Source organism: Panulirus ornatus, chromosome 44, assembly GCF_036320965.1.
Source record: "Panulirus ornatus isolate Po-2019 chromosome 44, ASM3632096v1, whole genome shotgun sequence".
Classification (NCBI taxonomy): Eukaryota; Metazoa; Arthropoda; class Malacostraca; order Decapoda; family Palinuridae; genus Panulirus; species Panulirus ornatus.
Window position 1 is genome coordinate 10,021,221 of NC_092267.1, and position 20,000 is coordinate 10,041,220.

General features: G+C 46.9%; 1 protein-coding gene across 6 annotated transcripts in view; it reads left to right on the top strand.

The window, feature by feature from the left end:
* Positions 1-20,000, top strand: part of LOC139762727 (uncharacterized) — a 664,138-nt gene that overhangs the window by 442,050 nt on the left and 202,088 nt on the right. For 2 of the 6 annotated variants that reach the window (XM_071687764.1, XM_071687765.1), the window contains exon 2: positions 12,906-13,541. The exons of the other annotated variants lie outside the window; for them this stretch is intronic. In XM_071687764.1, the coding sequence (XP_071543865.1) occupies positions 13,303-13,541 (239 nt within the window). In that variant the 5' untranslated portion in view covers positions 12,906-13,302. The remainder of the gene's footprint in view (positions 1-12,905; positions 13,542-20,000) is intronic. 6 annotated transcript variants of the gene reach the window in all.

Consider the following 20,000-nt stretch of genomic DNA (forward strand, 5'->3'; position numbering starts at 1 on the left):
TGGTGTGGGGCTGTATATCCCCAGTGGGACCTCCTGACCCCACTGGTGGTGACAGGCAGTGCAAGATAAGCATCATGGAAGGTTGATTCCACAAGCGGCGTCACCAGGGAGGCTCTGCCTTGTGCTGCCTCCTTGCTTGTGCTTGGTCTCTCGACCCTGGTGTCTCCTGGAGGGAGATGAAGGATCCTTACCGACAACAGGGACAGAGGGCGGCTGGCAGGACCTGGGGATCCCTGAGTCCTGCAGAGGATTTTATTGTGTGTGGAGCGAAGGATGTCCTCTGATGGTGAACGTCCTGTGTTTTTATGGCTCTAACGTCATCCATGAAAAGATTTATACAGTACATACTTAATGTAGTCGATGTTCATGTTGTTGATGTAGGTGTTGTTGATGTTGATGTTGTTGTAGTTGATGTAGGTGTTGTTGATGTTGATGTAGGAGATGTATGGATCACTGACGTTGTTGATCTTGGTGTAGATGTTCGTGATGTAGTTTGAAAAGTCTTGATGGTTGAGATTACCACAAGAATGTACGAGAATCTGAGCTGTAGAGACGTTAGGTTGATGCAACACTGATATCTCACATCTTTGTCCATAGACTTGCGACATAGATGGGGTGGGGGAGGGGGAAACAGGCGTCTTGCTGTGGCATAGATAGGGGCGGCATAGACCTCTTACTGTGGCATGGATGAGAGTTGCATAGACCTCTCTTTGTGGCATAGTTCGGGACTTCATAGGACGTCTGACTGCGGCATAGTTGCGAATTGCACAGACGCCGGGCCGTCGAGCGAAAAGGTAAGATGGCGAGGCGTGCACATTGTAGACTTTGTTGACCATGGGTTCCATTGTCTGCGTTCAGTAGCCTGCGGTGCCGACCAAACACCACCTCACACACCCACACACGCCTTATACCGCGCCTTATATACACTTCCCACCGCCTTATACCGTGCCTTACCTAAACTTCCCACCACCTTATGGTGCGTCTTATATTCACTTCCCATCCTCTTATATCAGGCCTTATATACACCCTTCAGTGCCTTATACCCAACCTTCCCCCCCCCCAGATGTGAGTGTATATATATGGCTTCCAGTATGTCGTACATATAACAGGGTTCACCACTTTCCACTTGACACCAAGTTGAGATGGGGTTCACAACGTACCGGAGGATTGGTAGTGTTCGTCAGCGACGGGGGACGAGAGTCGTCCGTGATGTTGAGGGGGGGGGGGGGGAAACGCAAAATTCGTCTGCGACGGTTGGAGGGGGACGACGTAGCTCATGTGCGACGGTGGGAGGGGGACGACGTAGCTCATGTGCGACGGTGGGAGGGGGACGCCGTACGTCATGTGCGACGGTGGGAGGGGGACGACGGAGGTCATGTGCGACGGTGGGAGGGGGACGACGGAGGTCATGTGCGACGGTGGGAGGGGGACGACGTACGTCATGTGCGACGGTGGGAGGGGGACGACGTACGTCATGTGCGACGGTGGGAGAGGGACGACGAAGGTCATGTGCGACGGTGGGAGGGGGACGACGGAGGTGTTAACGGTGTTGATCAACAGTTTTCCCTCGTGCTTCAGCGGGGTCTCCCCTGGGGGCAGGCTCCCTCCACTTGAAGCGGGAATGGCTGGCTATCAGATGACCTGAGCGATACCCTGGACTGCTACACTGCACCTACCGCTGCTGAGGCCACCGCTTGGCATACTGACGAACCCCGGCAGTGTGAATCAGGTCCAGAGGAAGGGAGCGGGGGGAGGCGTGCGTTCGAAACGATTGGAGACGTGTGTTAAGAGGGTCGGGTTCGGGATTCGAAATCTCAACTTAGTGGGTCGAGTTTAGGGTTCATTGTTCCATTAGGAAGTCGAACTCAGGATGAAAAATCCTACGGGGAGGGAGGAGGGGGAGTCGAGTTAAAGGATTCAGAATCCTTGTGAGAGGTGGGGGAAGGGGCGAGCTTATGATTCAGAACTCTACAAGGGGGATCGAACTTAGGATTCAGATTCCTACAAGGGAATCGAGCTCAGTCTTCGAAGTTCCAGTAAGGGGTCGGGTTCACGATTCGACACCCAGCCAGGAGGCTGGGTTCAGCCTTGAGAATCCCACTGATGTATGAGAGCAGCGCAGCAGAGGGTCGAGATCTGGATTCGAATCCCCTCACTGTATCGTCCACTGGTTGACTGTGTGAAAGAAATACGAGAGATGAGTATGAGACATACACAACAGGTCAAGTTAAGCATACCAGAGGCATGCCTGCATACTAGGGGCATACAGGATAAGCATACTAGAGGTATACGACATACCAGGGACATTCAGCAGGCCAGGATAAGCAAGAGCAAACAAGCAAAGCAAACAGTGCTTGAAGTGTCATGGGAGGATCATGGTTTAGGGAGCATAAAGCAGTGTGTGTTTGTCTTCGTGGTCGTCTGCTTGCTTGCCTACCCTCGCCCCAAGACGAGTGAACGCCCTCCCATGGGAGGGCTGTTGGGCATGAGGCTTGCTCAGAGGGCAACGCCCCAGGACGGCTCTGGTCCTGTGGAAGTGGCAGGTAGTGGTCAGTAGGGCAGTGGGCAACCCCCTGAGGCAGGGGAAGTGGCAGATGGTGGCCGTTAGGACAGTAGGCGGTCCCCAGGGGGAAGTGTCGGCTGGTTGCCAGTAAGGCAGTAGGCAATCACCCTGAGGCAGAGGAAGTGGCCAAGACTTCCTGGGGCAGGGGAAGTGGCAGGTAGTGGCTAGCAGACAACCCCTGTCATCACTTGTAGCCATGATTGCCAGCCTTGACCTCCTGTGTGCACGACTAAGAAGGATAATATGCAAATCGTGACTCATTGCTTTGTTCTTCGCAAATCTCTGATGTTTTCTGCCCGCATCTGCGACAAAAAAAGAAAAAAAAAAAGAAATGGCGGTAGCCATCATGGAGGAGGTGGTGGCCAGAGTGTGATGATGTCAAAGTTTGTTACTTAAATTATTTGGTCATGTAGATTAGAGATTTTTTTTTATTTTATAAAGCTAAGAAACATATTGACCTAGAGTTCGTCAGGCAAATACACCAAGGTGTATGACCCTCTGTATACAGTGTGTGTGTGTGTGTGTGTGTGTGTGTGTGTGTGTAATTACTTATTTGTACTGTACGAGGAGGAAGTTCTACACTCGTGGGACCTCCTCTTTTGTACTGTACGGGGAGGAAGTTCTACTCTCATGAGGCCTCATCTCTTGAACATTCTCTTACACCTCTTTGAACTTCTGTATTGCTGTCCACGTTCAGTTTCTCATAACTCAGTTTATTCCGTATTTACCATTCTTATGCAGTAATAGTAATTCTATAGTTATTCTCTACTAATGATATTTTTAGTTTCATGTTATGTTCTCTGGTTGTTCTGTCATTACATCTTTGGAAGAACTGTTTGCGTTATGTGTCTGGTTTACCAACTTCAAAGTCTTGATCAAGTCTCCCTTAGTCCTCTGTCTTTCACGATGGACAAATTGTGGGGAATTTTCCGTGGAGGATGACTGTAGTACCATCGGTGTTGCTTCTTCACTAAACTAATTTTCTATCCAGTTCCTGAGTTTCTCCCAAGTTCATACCTGACGATCCAGCCATTTTACCAACCACTTGTGTGGCACCGTGTCAAAGGCTTTTAGGCAGTCCAGACGCCGACAGTCCACCAATATCCTCTGTTTAGACAGGAGTTCCGTCTCTGCCAAGCATGACCTCCTGTCTCGAAATGTGTGGTTAGGTTAGGAAAATAAACCACAGGGTATATATCGTGGATACTAGAGACGTATATCATTAATTTAAGAGAGTGTACCACTGCATACGTCATTGGAATTAGAGGTCACCTCGTCTGTATACTAGGTGTTCACTCCATGTTCACCTGTTCTGTGTATACCTCTAGTTGTGAGAACATTAGTTATCATCGTTAAAAGTATAACATAGGAACAGTCGCATATGTAAACTACAGTTGGAGATGCTACTTAAAACTGTAAACTTTATTCTGGACAATAGGAAACTAAAGCAAACTAAAAACTCCCTCTTCTTTATTTTCGTATAATTTTTCTGTTGAATTATTTAGATTGTCGTAAAATCGCGAATTTCCAGTTTTTGCCACAATTTGTGAAGGTTCCTGATATTGTAAGTGGCTAAGCAAGGGTCAACTTGTTCCATGTAAAATGTATTTTGAGAAGATGGTCATTAAAAAGCATTCCGTCCGATCAAGACAGGATGGTTGGTGACTGTGTCATTAGTTCCGCTACACATCATTAGTGGCGGATAAATGATGCATGGAGCTCATCCACATTAATTAATGCTAAATATGTATGTAAGGTTTTTAATTATGAGCTACAGGTTCTCCCGTCAGACGAAGATTAAAGAATTCACAGGATAAACACTTGTAAAATGTCTCTGATCATTTATGATGTTGTGGAGGACGTAGACCTGCAGGTCGTGACCACAAGCAGTTTGATTGATCATACGAGGAGAAACAGTTTAGTTGAGCCCCACACTGAGTTACTGTATGGGGCGGGCGCTCAGTATGTATGGTGTGTGTGTGTCGCGTCCTGGGGGTGCAGGGAGAAGGTACGACTCCTGAGAACGACGGTACGACCCTTGAACTAGTCGGTACGACCCTTGGTTATGGTGGCCTGGCCTTTTACCGTAGCCTGAACAGGCAGTTAAAAAAAAAGGCCATAATCCCTAAGGGTAACACCGCCGTGTTCAAGGGTCGTACCTACGGATCCAGGAGTCGTACCGCTGTGCTCAAGGGTCGTACCTACGGGGCCAGGAGTCGTACCGCCGTGCTCAAGGGCGGTACCTGCAGGTCTAGGAGTCGTACCGCCGTGCTTAAGGGTCGTACCTAGGTCCAGGAGTCGTACCGCCGTGCTTAAGGGTCGTACCGCCGCTGAAGAGGTTCGGGAGGGAAGGGGGAAGGGTTGGCTGTGGTAAGGTCATCGTGCGTCGTGGACGTGGTAGACTTTCGCAACGCGTTAGGAAACGCCTCACATTCCCCTGGTGATATACGCTGGAGTGGCCTACCAGGACACGACTGGGCCATAGGTAGGCTGGAGTGGCCCTCCTGGATACTATAGGGCCATGGATAGAGACTCTTGTCCCTCCTGGAAACGACTTGAGTTACAGTAAGAAGGTTCAGTGTTGTGTCGTCCTGCTGTGGGCACTGGTAGGGTCCTGGAGTTGCGTTGCAGTGATCACACTTTACCTCACTGTGACGTACTGAAATTGTTCTCCGCTGTTCTATCTGGGGGGCCAACCTGTCCTCTCTACAGCTAGGTTTGAGATCAGCTTGCCTTCTCCACAGCTTAGTCTACTCCTGCAGCTTGGTCTGCGATTAAACTTACCTGTTCATTTGCCGACATAAGAGCAGAGCCAGATTACCCTACTTTTTTTGTTCTCTATATAATTCACTTGATGCCAGAAAGCGTACCGGGTCTCCGGGCTGATGATGACCGCTGCACACCTCATAACTCGAGAACAGATGGGTCCTGATTATGGCCCCAGAGCACGACCTGCTCTGGCTAGGACGACTGCTCCAGCTTGGCCACTCCTGGAGGTCGTTCATTGTTGTTCTGAGCGCTCGTGGGCCTCACTCTCCATTCCAGATATGCTCATGTATGTATATATATATATATATACATGTATATATATACATATATATATATTTTGAATACTGCCATGTTACATGGGGGAGGTAAGATATCTCACAACGTCGGAGTTGATGAGTGTTGGAGAGGGTGAGGAGGGGATGGCAAGTCCACTTCATCTGTCGCACTTTATCTTGAATTCAGCTCGGCGAAGCCAGTCCATCTCGCCTCTGTGTCGCCCGGACAGGGTACAGCGCCTCCGGAACATTTATACAGACGTCTCTCTATTCGTCTTAAGTTGGGCGACGTGCCCAGCTTGGCGATCGCTCTGGCTGGGTGCTAGTTGGGCGACGTGCCCAGCTTGGCGATCGCTCTGGATGGGTTCCCCCGTGATATACCTTCACCGTGTTCCTCATTCGGGCTTCTGTATCGCCTACCTCGCCTGTCTGTCTGGTGTTTTATAGACTCCGGCACGTCACTGTGGATTTAGGGACCTTGTTGTGAGCTAGACGACCCATTGAGGACGTGTTTATGTGACTAATGTTCCGTTCTTTTAAGCGAAAGGAAAAATTCTTAAATCACGAAGCCTCTGTTTTTCTTTCTTGTTTTTGACTCATTAAGAACATGTGTCAAGTGGTGCGTCGGGGGGGGGGGGGGGCGTCCAGCCTCATAATCTTAATGAAAGAGAAATTACAGGCACGAGAGGTTTATATCTCCGTCGAGGCCTCGAGATGGCTTGCTGTGGGACGTGAGACTAATGAGAGAATATCAAAATAGTTTCAATTCTCTGAATGTTAATGTTGACATTCGTTGTAGTAATATGATATACGTTGATGGTGTTAGCGATGCGGCAAGGTGGTGGGAGGTGGCTCAAGTTGAACACCTGTTGACCGGGTCGTGTGGGCGTCGATGTGGTCTTGCTGGTTCACTACTGGCCAGGAAGTCTTTGCTTCTTGCGGCAGGAGCTGCTCTGCATGTGGAGGTCAGCACAAATTGCCAGGAGATGGGAGGAGTCCTGCCCCCCGGGGGACGAGGTGGGGCGGCCATTTGCTGCCCCAGGACCCCAGGGGCGGGACGGTGGGCGGCCAGTAACCTCCCCAAGAACCCCAGACTTGGTGAAGTTATCAACACGTTTTGTACATGACAGTGTTGTAATTAAGGTCTCTCTCTCTCTCTTAGGAGCTCCGGGTCATCCGAGCGTTAGGTTAGAACTGGCAAGCTTTATGAAGCAAATGTTTCTTAATTAAGAAGCGAGTATTAGGCGAGGATCGTGGGCTGGGAGCAGGATGCGTCTTGCTTGCCGAGTACGAAGGCTTCCGAGGTACCACCTGGTGAAGACGTGGCTCTCCTGGAAAATCATTACGTCTTCTGGTCTCACTGTCTGCTTCTCTTTTGTCTCCCCAACACTCACTCCTGCATCACACGATCACCGTTGAATCAAGTTCCATATAGGTTCTGTATTCCTGTAGTGTGTATCCTGTACCTGATGTAGGTTTTGCAGAGGGTCTGTAGTGCTGCTGTATTGTGCCTGGACACCTGGCATTACTCTCATGTTTTATGAGATTATGAGGACGTTGAACAAGACGACATGACACCCAGACGCGTCAGAGTCCTGCACGATTGTTCTCGAGCACTTCCAGAACACCTCACATAACGGAGTCGTTTTTCTTGTGGTTCAGACTGCCAGCATCGCAGCAGGACGACGTGTGTCGTTTTTCTTGCTGAGGTTCGCCAAGGCATTAGTCTGGCACGTGACCTTGTCGTTGAACGGCCCCTCTCCCGTGTTCGATTCCCCAGATTCAACAAACTTGCTAATATCTCAATTCAGCAGCTGTACGTCCTCCTCCTCAAAACATCTTCGTTTGTGGGGCCGTGTGCGTGTGTGTGTGTGTGTGTGTGTGTGTGTGTGTGTGTGTGTGTGTGTGTGTGTGTTCGTGGGCCGCACTGGAGACGACCCCCACCAGGTAGTGGGTGATGATAAACATGCGGGAGGCGATGTCAGGTTTATGGCCTCCCTCGCTCCAGTGTTCCTGGCCTCATCCCGCCACGGATCCTGCCTCTCATCCAGGCCCGGCCTGCTGCTGCACTCCTTGGCCCGTCTTACCGGTGGCCGGACGGATTTTCTGGTTCTCTCCTCGTCTTATGGATTCTGGACTTACCCAGCAAGAGTCCCTCATGTTCTTGGTGACTGGAACTTTTACGAATCTCTCCTGGATATTCTGCTGGTCTTAACTGACGTTACTCGAACTCAAGAATCGCACAACTTCTTACTGGAACCTTGAATGATCTTACTCTTCCAGACCCTTGAGTAATCTTGCTCTTCCAGACCTTCCAGTTATCCTCTTCTTCCAGACCCTCTAGTAATCTTACTATTCCAGACCATCAAATAATCTTTCTATTCCAACCTCCGTTAACCATACTGTTCCAGACTTTCCAGCAGTCCTCCTCTTCCAGATGCTTCAGTAATCGTGTTCTTCCAGACCCTCCGGCAATCTTTCTTTCTCAGACCTCCATCATGATTACTGACCCTCCGGTAATTCTCTTTTTCCAGATCCTGAGGTTATCATGCTCTTCCAGACCTTCCGGTAATCTTACTCTTCCAGACCTCTTGGCTGCCACTTTGCTACCCTTCCATACGCTAGCTTTAGCCTTGTGTGAAGTGTTGACTGAGCTGGAAGGGAATCATGGTTAACAGACATTATTCTCCTTAAGGCTCCACACTGACCCATGTCGGCACATTTGAGGTCTATAACCTCTCCCTGTGTGTGTGTGTGTGTGTGTGTGTGTGTGTGTGTGTCGGCTGGAACGGAAAGGTCGTGTGAATCACCCAGTAGCCCCCCAGCCTACTTTACGGTGACCATTTCACTGTTTCACAATCAGGACCTGATCCCTTCCAAGGGCAGCGGAAATACCTGTTGGAGGAGGCTAGTGTTGGCGCACAGGACTCCTCCATAGGACCCCTGCAGCCGTCATGGGCCTGGAAGGAGTATAAGGATGGTGTGCGGCTCCTTCAGCATCCTTTTAGTGATACAGACTGAAGCTTAATAAGTTTAATGATCCTGAAGTCTCCTAAGACTTGGTCTGATGATCCAAAGCCTTACAGGACTTGGTTTAGTGATGCTGAAGTTTCGTAAGACTTTGTTCTGTGATTCAGAAGTTTTATGAGATGACTGGTTAGCTATTAATATAAGACTCGCCACATATTCACATTATACTTCGTCACACTGGCTCATATTTGTTCCTCCAAACGAGGTAGTTAGACCTGCGTAGTATTCAAATCGTAAATCATTATACTCCACAGTGGATAGCATCGTGTTCAGGGGGTAAATCATAATACTCCACAGTGGGTAGCAACGTGTTCAGGGGGTAAATCATAATACTCCACAGTGGGCAGTAATGTGTACAGGAGATAAATCATCCTACTTCACAGTGGGCAGTATAATGATTCCAGTGGTAATCAGTAGTTCTGGTCCCACTCCACAGGGGTTAGTGCATTGCTTCACAGGGGGTAGTTATCTCACGGGGCACTGCAGTGGTAAATACATTCTTCCACTGAGGTTGGTACATCCCCGTTCACTAAACGAATATTAGGGTTTAAATAAGGGGAAAATAAGGGTTGGTATGTCGTTTTATGGAGGCTGGTATAATGTTCCTTGTGGGCTGGCTCGTAAAATCCATGCCATTAGTTGGTACAATCTATCCCATGCGTTAGTACAGTGTATCCTATTGGTTAGTACAATCTTTGCCATGGGCTGGTACAATCTGTTCCATGAGATGGTACAGTCCGAGCCATGGGATGGCACTGTCAATCACGACTTCATAAACCCCAAAAGTAAAGCGTGATACGTTGGTTATTGTGAGAGTAAGGCAAGGGGAGAGAGAGAGAGAGAGAGAGAGAGAGAGAGAGAGAGAGGGAGAGTGAGGGAGTGGGGTTGGTTGGCGTTAGTGTAGTGCGCTGTCCTCAAACTGCCGCCCAGGCGTGGATCTCAGCTCTCCTGTGAACGCCAGAGTCTTCGCCTAAGAAGCAAACTCGTCTCTGAGGTTAATTTACGAAGTGCACGCTAGGTTTGTTGTGCTGGGACGCGAGGCTATTGATGGCATATAAACAGGTCCTTTATTTATGGACCAGAAACTGTTTTGTAAAACCCTGGAGTCTAAGCGCTGTAAAAAAGAACTAAACACAGTGTGAGATTTACGTAAATGAACTCATACATTAAACATTCCAGTTTTATTTGTCTTTCCGCCAGATTAACTCGGCTGCGGGGATGGACAAACAGACAGAGAGACAGATAGACACAGAGGCAGATAGACAGAGAAGAGCTTTTCGGGTCATGAAGGAAATTGTTGCCATCGCTCATTTTCACAGACAGTCAAGGTCTTCACGTCTTCAGGGTTAGGTTCTAAGGTCAAGATCTCGGGTAGAACGCGAGTTCCAGGGAGGCTCTTGATCAGGACCCCAATAGCGTGTAGTTTCTGGGGGGTTCTGTTGGTCCAGAGACCAGGTTCCAGAGGATTCTTGGTTCAGAACCACGATATAGCCGCGGTTCCAGGAGGTGTATAAGTCCAGACCTCAGTAGAATACTTGTTCCATGGAGTCAAGATTCCAGTAGAACGTCGGTTCCAGGGAGTTCCAGGAGGTCAAGACCCCAGTAAAGCGCTGGTTCCAGGTAGTCAACATCCCAGTAGGAGGCTGGTTCCAGGGGTTCTCTGGATCGTTCCAGAGAGTTCTTGGTTCAAGCGTGGATTCCAGGAGGTTATTGCATCAAGACCTTAATGGAGCGTGGGTTCCAGGGGGGGGGGGGGGGGTTTAAGACCCCACTGGAACGTTGGTGCCAACGGGTCAAGACCCGATAGAGCGCAAGTTCCAGGGGTCAAGACCCCAATAGAGCGCGAGTTCCAGGAGGGAATAAGTTATTTGTGAACGTCCTTTATCATTGCCCTGCTTAGAGTGTCGGAGGCAGAGGAGGGTTCAATCAGCGTGTCCGTCATGGGGAAGACGAACCCATGTTCTTGAGTTATGATGAGTCGTGTTGAACCATCATCATCCACCCAGGCCACCACACTCATCATTTGGTGAACGATGAATGGTGTGTTTTTATTTTTCTTTTTTTTAATGTGTTGGCTACACTGGCAAGCTGTCAAGCACTGAGTGGGTGTCGAACACTCAGTGGCTCTTGAGCATGTCTTGATTGTCGAGAACTTAGTGGGTGTCGATTGTAATTCAGTGGCTGTCGATCATTCACTTGGTTAGCTGTCGATGATCGCTCATTGAGATTCGAGTACTCATGAGGTGTTATTCATCATTCATTGGCTGTCGACTATCACTTAGTGGCTGTCGATCACCAGCACACAGTGGTCTATGACCGTGACTCAGTAGATGTCGAGTATGTATTTGGTGTCGATCATCATCACTCGGGTATTATCGATCACCACAGTTCCAACTCTCCTCAGCTTTCACAACCCTTGCCAAAATCTTAACAATCCCAACCTACCCTCCTTCCCTTAACCGACGCTATTACTCAGTAAATGGGTCGATATCCATTAGTTTCTATTAATAAAAGGTTTATAGAACATAAGATGGCATTAGCAAGTAACACATTATATAACAAGATCGTAATTAGGTGTTATGAATTAAGGGGGTGGGAGGGGTAATGTGTTGTGTTTGGTTGTAACTGTAAAAGTTGTAGACGTTTTGTATCTCATGTTTGTGTTGGTTGAAGATGAAATTGGTAAAATGGCTACTGATTACAGGCTGTAATTGGACACACACACACACACACACACACACACACACACACACACACACACACGGTCGAGAAATCCCATTAACACGAAGCCTTGGTAAACAGAACTGTTGCCTTCTTGCCAGACTCCATGGAGATGTGAGTCAGGTTGTTAGGGTTGTGAGGACGTGGCTGGTGTGTTGTGTGGTAGAGGCCGGGGGTGCGGCTCCTCCACACAGGTTGTCTGGTGTGAGGAATTAATGTGATAGATTAGTGATAATGAAATATGGATGTAGGTATGTAGGTCTGCTTAATGGTCTCCCCCTCGTAAATGCTTTTACTTTCTCATCGTGTTTACTCTCTCTCTCTCTCTCTCTCTCTCTCTCTCTCTCTCTCTCTCTCTCTCTCTCTCTCTCTCTCTCTCTCTCTCTCTCTCTCTCTCTCTCACACACACGGTGGTGGTAGAGGGATGACCCCGTCATGGTGAACATAGTGTCACAGATAACCCTCCTTAATGGTGCTGTTCATCTTGTGCCTTCAATGTTCATATCATTTGTTCGTTAATGAACAGACCCTCGGCAGAGTTATTGTATCAGGCTGGGAAGAACTGTACAACACCCTCAGTAAAGTTATTGTGTCAGGGTGAGAGGGACGGGGAATGTACAGTGGATATTACGTATATGTAAAGCCAGTTGGTGTGGGAAACAGACAAGTTGGAGGTGTTATCAACATTTTCATTTCTCGACATTCTTAATGTTTTCGTCCTAAATTATAAGACAAAGGGAGATGTAGAACTATCTCTACATACCGTGATGGATAATAGTACATGTAGATAATGACTGAGTATCTCACACGTAGTGGAATCTGCGTATAATTGATTTAATGAAATTATTGAATCAGTTTAAATTTCTCCCGTGATCCATGGGTGGGTGGTACTCCTCCGTGTTAACATATAACCACGTAGTTTGTCGTGTGATAATTATTAAATCAGACCGTGTCATGTTCTGGGAGGGACATAGTCTTGTTTATAACCGAATTAATCACTCATTAGACATAGTTTGGATCTAATTAACGCCCCGTGTGATTATAAAAAACATAGTAAATGACACATAACTTAGATAACCACACTTCATGATTTATAAAGGACACAGAAGAAAGAGAGGGGCATGGCTTTGACAGTCCTAGTGTTGGATCAGAGGAACACAACATAAGTGTTAAGTGTATCGTGTTGAGGAAGGCACACAGACAGGGGGGGAGTCTTCGCTTGTCCCCCGCTGGTCCAGCTATCTTATGATCAGTGTTGACACCAACTCTGACACTGACGGTGGCGTTGGTGTAAAAAGTCGCTGGTGAAGGTGTTCGCTCACAGGATCCGACCCGATAAAGTGTGAAGACAGACTTGTTGTGTGTGTGAATCTTGCTCCACAAGCTATTAGAAAAGATTTGGCTGAACACTCATGTATTATGATTAATCACGTTTTTGAGAGTTACAGTAAAACTGACGGAGATAATATAAAGTTCCATTGTTAATGGTTGTGTTTTTTGATGTATCTGTTGATGTTTGTAGAACTCATCATCATTTACTCTTTCAGGGAAAATAATTTAGTTTATAGAAAGATGTGAACGTGAACCAAGACGTCAGAAAATCTGTGTATCAAACAATCTACCTCAGTCTCATGTGTTTGTACCAAAGATCCTAATCTTTCGAAAGTGTGTTCAGTGTATCAGTATGTTTAGTTCAGGTGGATAAATTATATGTTGAATTGTAATGCTGTTTTTAAGGCAAAGAAACAGCAACGAATCTCAGGATATTTTAATTCTGTAAATTCTGAATCTGAAAATAAGAATTGACGTGAAAAAAAATTTTTTTTTTTTTTTGCCTCGACAAATATTTGAAGTTCACAATAGCAGGAACTTCACGAGGCTGCTCTTGGTGAGTCCTACAAGATCCTGCCAACAGTGCACAGGAATCCCACCTCTGCCACCAGAATGTCTCTAAACCTGACATCACCAAACAACGTAGAGGCGGTTCGAACCGACACGTCCAACTTACTCATGTGCAAACAGTGGTGGCGGGTCTGCTGGACCTATGGTGACCAGTACAGGCAGTACAGACATCTGTACTCGAAGAAAACAAAGATCAACACCTTGAGGACTAAAGAAAACGAAAAAGACAAAAAAGAAACGAATCCAGAGAAGGAGAAAGGGGATCACATCTGTGTTGATGGGTAAGTACATGTGTGTTTATGTATGTTTTGTGTCTCGTAACCCACATCATTTAGCCGTTCGCAAACATGTTCTCGACAGAGATGTGTCCTGCACGAGACAATGGGGAAATTATTGGTCTTGTAACACGTTTTATTGGGTGTATCTCGCTCTGAGCCGAGCACCTGGCGCATAAAACGATCGTTAATGATGAGATCGGAACGTAGCCAATGCAGGTAAGAAAGGGGAGTGTGTGTGTGTGTGTGTGGCCTGCTCTCACAGCGCGGGCCTCTTGCGAGACCAGTAATGTGTTATGCCTGCCCTTCAACACGACGGTACGACCCTTGAGTACGACGGTACGACCCCTTGAGCACGACGGTACGACCCTTGAGCACGATGGTACGACCCTTGAGCACGACGGTACGACCCTTGAGCACGACGGTACGACCCTTGAGCACGACGGTACGACCCATGAGCCCGACGGTACGGCCCATGAGCACGACGATACGGCCCTTGATCACGACGGCACGACCCTTGAGTACGACGGTACGACCCTTGATCACGGCGGTACTACCCAATTCAAAGGCCAGGCTATTATACCCAAGGGTCGTACCATCGTATCAAAGAGTCGTACCGGAGTGCTCAAGGGTTGTACTACCATGCTCAAGGGAAGTACCGTCGTGCTCAAGGGTCGTACCGCAGTGCTCAAGGATCGTACCGTCGTGCTGAAGGTGTTAAACAGACGAAGCAGCTGCTCTCCTGTCGCCATCCATCAATACACAGCATCTAAAAATGAAGATCTTGGTTTGTGAGTTATCTCTCTTTATCTCCTGATTGCATCTCTGGCCCGTGTCTCCTCCCAGATGAAGACTTTTATTCAAAAGTTTGTTGATATTTTAAGAAGTGGTCGTGGAGGGTAAGGCCACTTAAGAGGAACTGGACGAGGAGAGATTATTACCTAAATTTTTCTAATCTTGAGATTCCATTAAACTCGACCCACTGAGGCCAGGGACCCAGGTAGAACCCTTGTCTCCTTCCGTTTGACTCGTCCTTCTTATCTCAAGCTCCAGGTAGGATTTTGTTTCTTTTTTTCCGCTTTCTTTCTTTATCCGTTTTCCTACCTGGAATTTTTTAGCTATTGTTCAGTGGGGCGGGAGGGAGGGAGAGACGAGGGAGGGAGGGAAGGGAGCTTACTGGGGGAGTGGGACAGCTGGGACTTGGAGTGTTGTTATCTGATGGTTACCCCAGCCTCCTTTTGATGTCCCCCTTGCGTCTGTGCCGCCCCCTCCCCCCTCCCCGACTCCTCTACCCCATCATCTTCCATCCCATCTTTTCCCCTCCACCCCCCCCCCCCCCGTCTCCCTTTTCCCCTCCCTTCTACCGGTTTTCAACTCCTGTTTATCTTCTGTTAATGTCATTAGTCCTCATCCATCTCTCGCGTCGCATTTCTTGTCTTTGTTGTCCTCTTCATTCTGTTTTTCTCTCTGTCTCTCCTTCGTGTTCCTCATATTTTTTCTTTCCTTAATTTTCCTAATCACACTATTTCCCCCTTTTCCCCTATTCTCTTGCCTATTTTTCTTTACCACCATCTCGTCTCTCTCTCTCTCTCTCTCTCTCTCTCTCTCTCTCTCTCTCTCTCTCTCTCCCCCATCCTACAGACGTCACACAACGTTGTAGACTGTGATGTAGAATGTCTCCCTGTATTACGATCAATCGCTGGAGACATCCTGACTCACATCTGTTTAGAAAGAATAGAAAAAGAAAGACTCTCTAAATTCACAAGACGGGACGAGTTTACTCAGGTGAAAGAACGTAGAAAAAATACTTATTGTAAACACAATTTGCCGAGTTATGCAAAGGCTATTTAAGACGTCAGGAGCGGAGGTATACACGTTGTCATTCTCCACATATATGCATACTGTATGTTGATGTGAGAAAGAAGATCTTTAACTGATTCAACATGTCTTTCACCTCATGTTGTACCTGGCCTGTGTGTGTATGTGTGTGTGTGTGTGTGTGTGTGTGTGTGTGTGTGTGTCTACGTGCAAATGGTAATTGACATGAGGCTCCTCTGATGGGCATAAATCAATGTTGGTTAAGGGGTCATTAAAGGCCGAGCCAGACCAAGGTCACAGAGGAGGCCAAACCAAGGTCAAGGGTCGGGACACACTCAGGGTCAGTGGGCGGGGTAGACCAAGTCTCAAAGGTCAAAGGTCGGATCAGACTGAGGGTAAGAGGCCGGGCTGGACCAAGGCCAAAAGTCGGACCAGACGAAAGTCAAAGGTCAGACTAGACCAAGGCCCAAGACCAGATCAGACAAGGGTATAAAAGGCAGGGCCAGTCCAAGGCCAAAGACCAGACCAGACCAGTAGATTATACCACAAGGCCATACACTGCCTGTATGATCATACATCCCTGCTGGTGTATGCCTCCCTGTATGATCATACATCCCTGCTGGTGTATGCCTCACTGTATGATCATACATCCCTGCTGGTGTATGCCTCACTGTATGATCATACATCCCTGCTGGTGTATGCCTCACTGTATGATCATACATCCCTGCTGGTGTATGCCTCACTGTATGATCATACATCCCTGCTGGTGTATGCCTCACTGTATGATCATACATCCCTGCTGGTGTATGCCTCACTGTATGATCATACATCCATGCTGGTGTATGCCTCCCTGTATGCCCACTCACACAGGCTTGATGTATGCTTGCTTGCATGCATGAATCTCTCCAGGTAAAAAGATTGAGAATCTTATCTTTCAAAACATTTGTATCGTCGTAAAGATATTCATGATATTTCATACTCAGTAGAGTATACACACACACACACACACACACACACACACACACGCACACACACATAAGTAAGCAAGCACCATGAAACAAGCAAACAACTTGCTAGTGAACCAGCAAGCATTCTTGCGTGTGTGATTAACATTCTCCTCTTTTTTTTTTTTTTTTTACATTTTTTACGTAAATCAACCGGTTGAATGCAATGTTGACTACGTAAGTTTAAAATGCATTTACGAAGGCAATTTCGGATCTGTAAATAAAGAGTTCTTTTTTCTCCTTCAGAAGCTGTTGAGATGAACACTTGAAATATTCATGTCTGATTTGAATATGTGAATAGATATTTTTGTGAGAGGTGTTTCTTTAATGAGGATCCCTCATAAAGACGTGTAGGATAGAGATCCCTCATCATGAGGACCTATTCTTAATATCCTTTGTCATGAGGTTCTAATGTATACATCCCCATCCCTCATTACGACCTGTTGGACGGGGATCCCTCATCGTGAGGATGTATTCCTCATAAGTTCTGGAAGGATACCTCATGAAGACCTTCTACATAGGGTTCCTTCTGCCATTCCTCATAGAATGTCTTCTAAGCTCCTTGTAGATATGTGCCTCATAAGGATCTGTTGGGACAGGGGGGTCCCTCCTCATTGTGAGGACATATTCCTCATAAAGGACTCATTTAGGACGAAAGCTTCCATGAGGACCCGCGTCCTTCCTAAAGACTTGTGGACATGAATCCTTCGTAGGATTCCATCGGACGATGTTCCCTCATTGGGACGTTTCGCACGAGTGTCCTAAGGGTCCCAAATAGGGATGTAGGGTTGACCAGAGGGACTGTGAGTGACCCCAGAGAGGTTATAGAGGTCAAGCTGTTGTTATTGTGATTCGTACTTGTATAAGACATGTTTCCTCCTCGTACCAGGTCGTGTACCTTCGGTCAGGACAGGTACAGTACGTGTTGGATGGTCGTTATGATGTATGTACCGTAGTATGCCTTGTAGGAACTGGTACAGTACATGTTGATGGAACTTCACTGATGTCGGAGTTTGTCCAGATGTGGAGCAAGAGTTTCATCTCACGTGTCGGTAAGACAGACATCAATATAGTCATTGTGTGGACTACAGAGTCTGGACGCTCGTCTGGACGCTCTGGACTCTGGCCGGGAAAGTCTGTGGAAGGGTTTAACCTGCAGTGTCTGGCAAGCAAGGCCTTGCATGATGCAGAGCTCAGTGATTTAGCGGTGGCGGAATAAACGTGTTGATCTCCTGGTGATACACATTGTACATTCCAGATCTATCATTAGAAAGTTTGTGTGTACACGTGTGTACGGAGGAGTGTGTCCAGGCTGGAGGACTGAGGGGTTTTATGTAGGTCAGGAGACCGAGTGAGGTAGCTCCGGGCTTGGTCAATATGTAGGTGTGGGTTTTTGATATTAGTTATTGTGAAGTTCGTGTCATGATAAGCAGTTGGTTGTGTAGTGGCCACGCCTTGGCGTATCATGTCTTGGCGTATCATGTCTTGGCGTATCATGTCTTGGCGTATCATGTCTTGGCGTATTATGTCTTGGCGTATCATGCCTTGGCGTATTATGTCTTGGCGTATCATGTCTTGGCGTATCATGTCTGTCTTGGCGTATTATGTCTTGGCGTATCATGTCTTGGCGTATCATGTCGTGGCGTATCATGTCTAGGTGTATTATGTCTTGGCGTATTATGGCTTGGCGTATCATGTCTTGGCGTATTATGTCTGGCGTATCATGTCTTGGCGTATCATGTCTTGGCGTATCATGTCTTGGCGTATCATGTCTTGGCGTATCATGTCGTGGCGTATCATGTCTGTCTTGGCGTATCATGTCGTGGCGTATCATGTCTGTCTTGGCGTATCATGTCTTGGCGTATCATGTCTTGGCGTATCATGTCGTGGCGTATCATGTCTTGGCGTATCATGTCTTGGCGTATCATGTCTTGGCGTATCATGTCTTGGCGTATTATGTCTTGGCGTATCATGTCTTGGCGTATCATGTCTTGGCGTATCATGTCTTGGCGTATCATGTCTTGGCGTATCATGTCTTGGCGTATCATGTCTTGGCGTATTATGGAAGGTTGTCTTTTATATTTTCCTAATTTGTTTTGTTTGTTGTAGAGTGGGGCACGTGACCCCACAGGAGACAGATGTACGATGAAGTAGATGAACCAGTTGACTGGTCAGTAGTTGATGGTAGATAAGAGAAGTTATTGATAGATAAGAGAAGTTGATGATAGATGATAGATAAGAGAAGTTGATGATAGATGATGGATAACAGAGGTTGATGATAGATGATAGATAACAGAGGTTTATGATAGATGATAGAGGTTTATAATTGATGATAGATAACAGAGGTTGACGATGGATGATAGATAAGAGAGGTTGATGATAGATAACAGAGGTTGATGATAGATAACAGAGGTTGATGATAGATAACAGAGGTTGATGATAGATAACAGAGGTTGATGATAGATAACAGAGGTTGATGATAGATAACAGAGGTTGATGATAGATAACAGAGGTTGATGATAGATAACAGAGGTTGATGATAGATAACAGAGGTTGATGATAGATAACAGAGGTTGATGATATGTGGATAAAGTTTTTATTGTCTCTTGAAGGAATCTTACCTTTTCTCTGTTTCTACTTTATTTATAATTTCTTTTCTCCATCCAGGAATGACTGTCGATTCTGACTCTCTCTCTCTCTCTCTCTCTCTCTCTCTCTCTCTCTCTCTCTCTCTCTCTCTCTCTCTCTCTCTCTCGGGTGATCAATCTTGAGCTGGTCATTACGCTCACACACCGTTTTCATTTGTGAATCTAAGGACTGGTTCGCCTGGGCCTGGGGTCAGAGGTCAGTAGTTCAACCCAGCCAGAGGAGGCGATGTGGCCGCCATCCCTCACGAACCACCAATGTGTCTAGTTTTTATCCAAGTGATTAGGTATGCATATCATTATTACCTGGTGTCATGGAAGTATAAATTCATTGTTGAATGTATAAAGTTGTTATAGTTGTGTTGTTGTTTTGTTATTAAGATTCCATTGTTCTTTTAAGTCGGTTTTCACTTGTTTACTTTGTGATTAAATTTAGTGAGGTTTCCTCAAAGTTTACTAATATCTGTCGTTCGTTAATTAGATTTTTTTGTGTATAAATGAGATACGACTTTTAATTAGTAGAGAAGATGGTTTAGAGTTATAGGAACAAGATAGACTTGTCTATGTCACATAAGAACGCCCTTGGTTTCCTTTGTCTCCCCTGGATGTAATGACTACTTGCTACACGAACGTAAAAGGTTATTTGAAACATGAATATGTCTGCCTCCATCATGGTGAGGGAGAGGGTAAAGGAGCCGGTAATATATATATATATATGTATCCCTAAGTGTCGACGACATGTCTACAAGGTAATTACCGCTTGAGTCAAACCGCCCATGTGTCTCGGCTCATGAATTGCCTGTCTATCTAACAACAGCGAATTAGAGTCCCAGTCTGTCCCCCCCCCCCCCACGCCCAGTGGGACACCCTCACCCCTTCCTCGTCCCCCCCCCCCCACACACACACACACACACACACACACACACACCCGGACGCCACAGGCAGAATGGAGTGGAGTGTTTGCGAGACATGTTGCCCCGCCACACAACCTGGCTGTG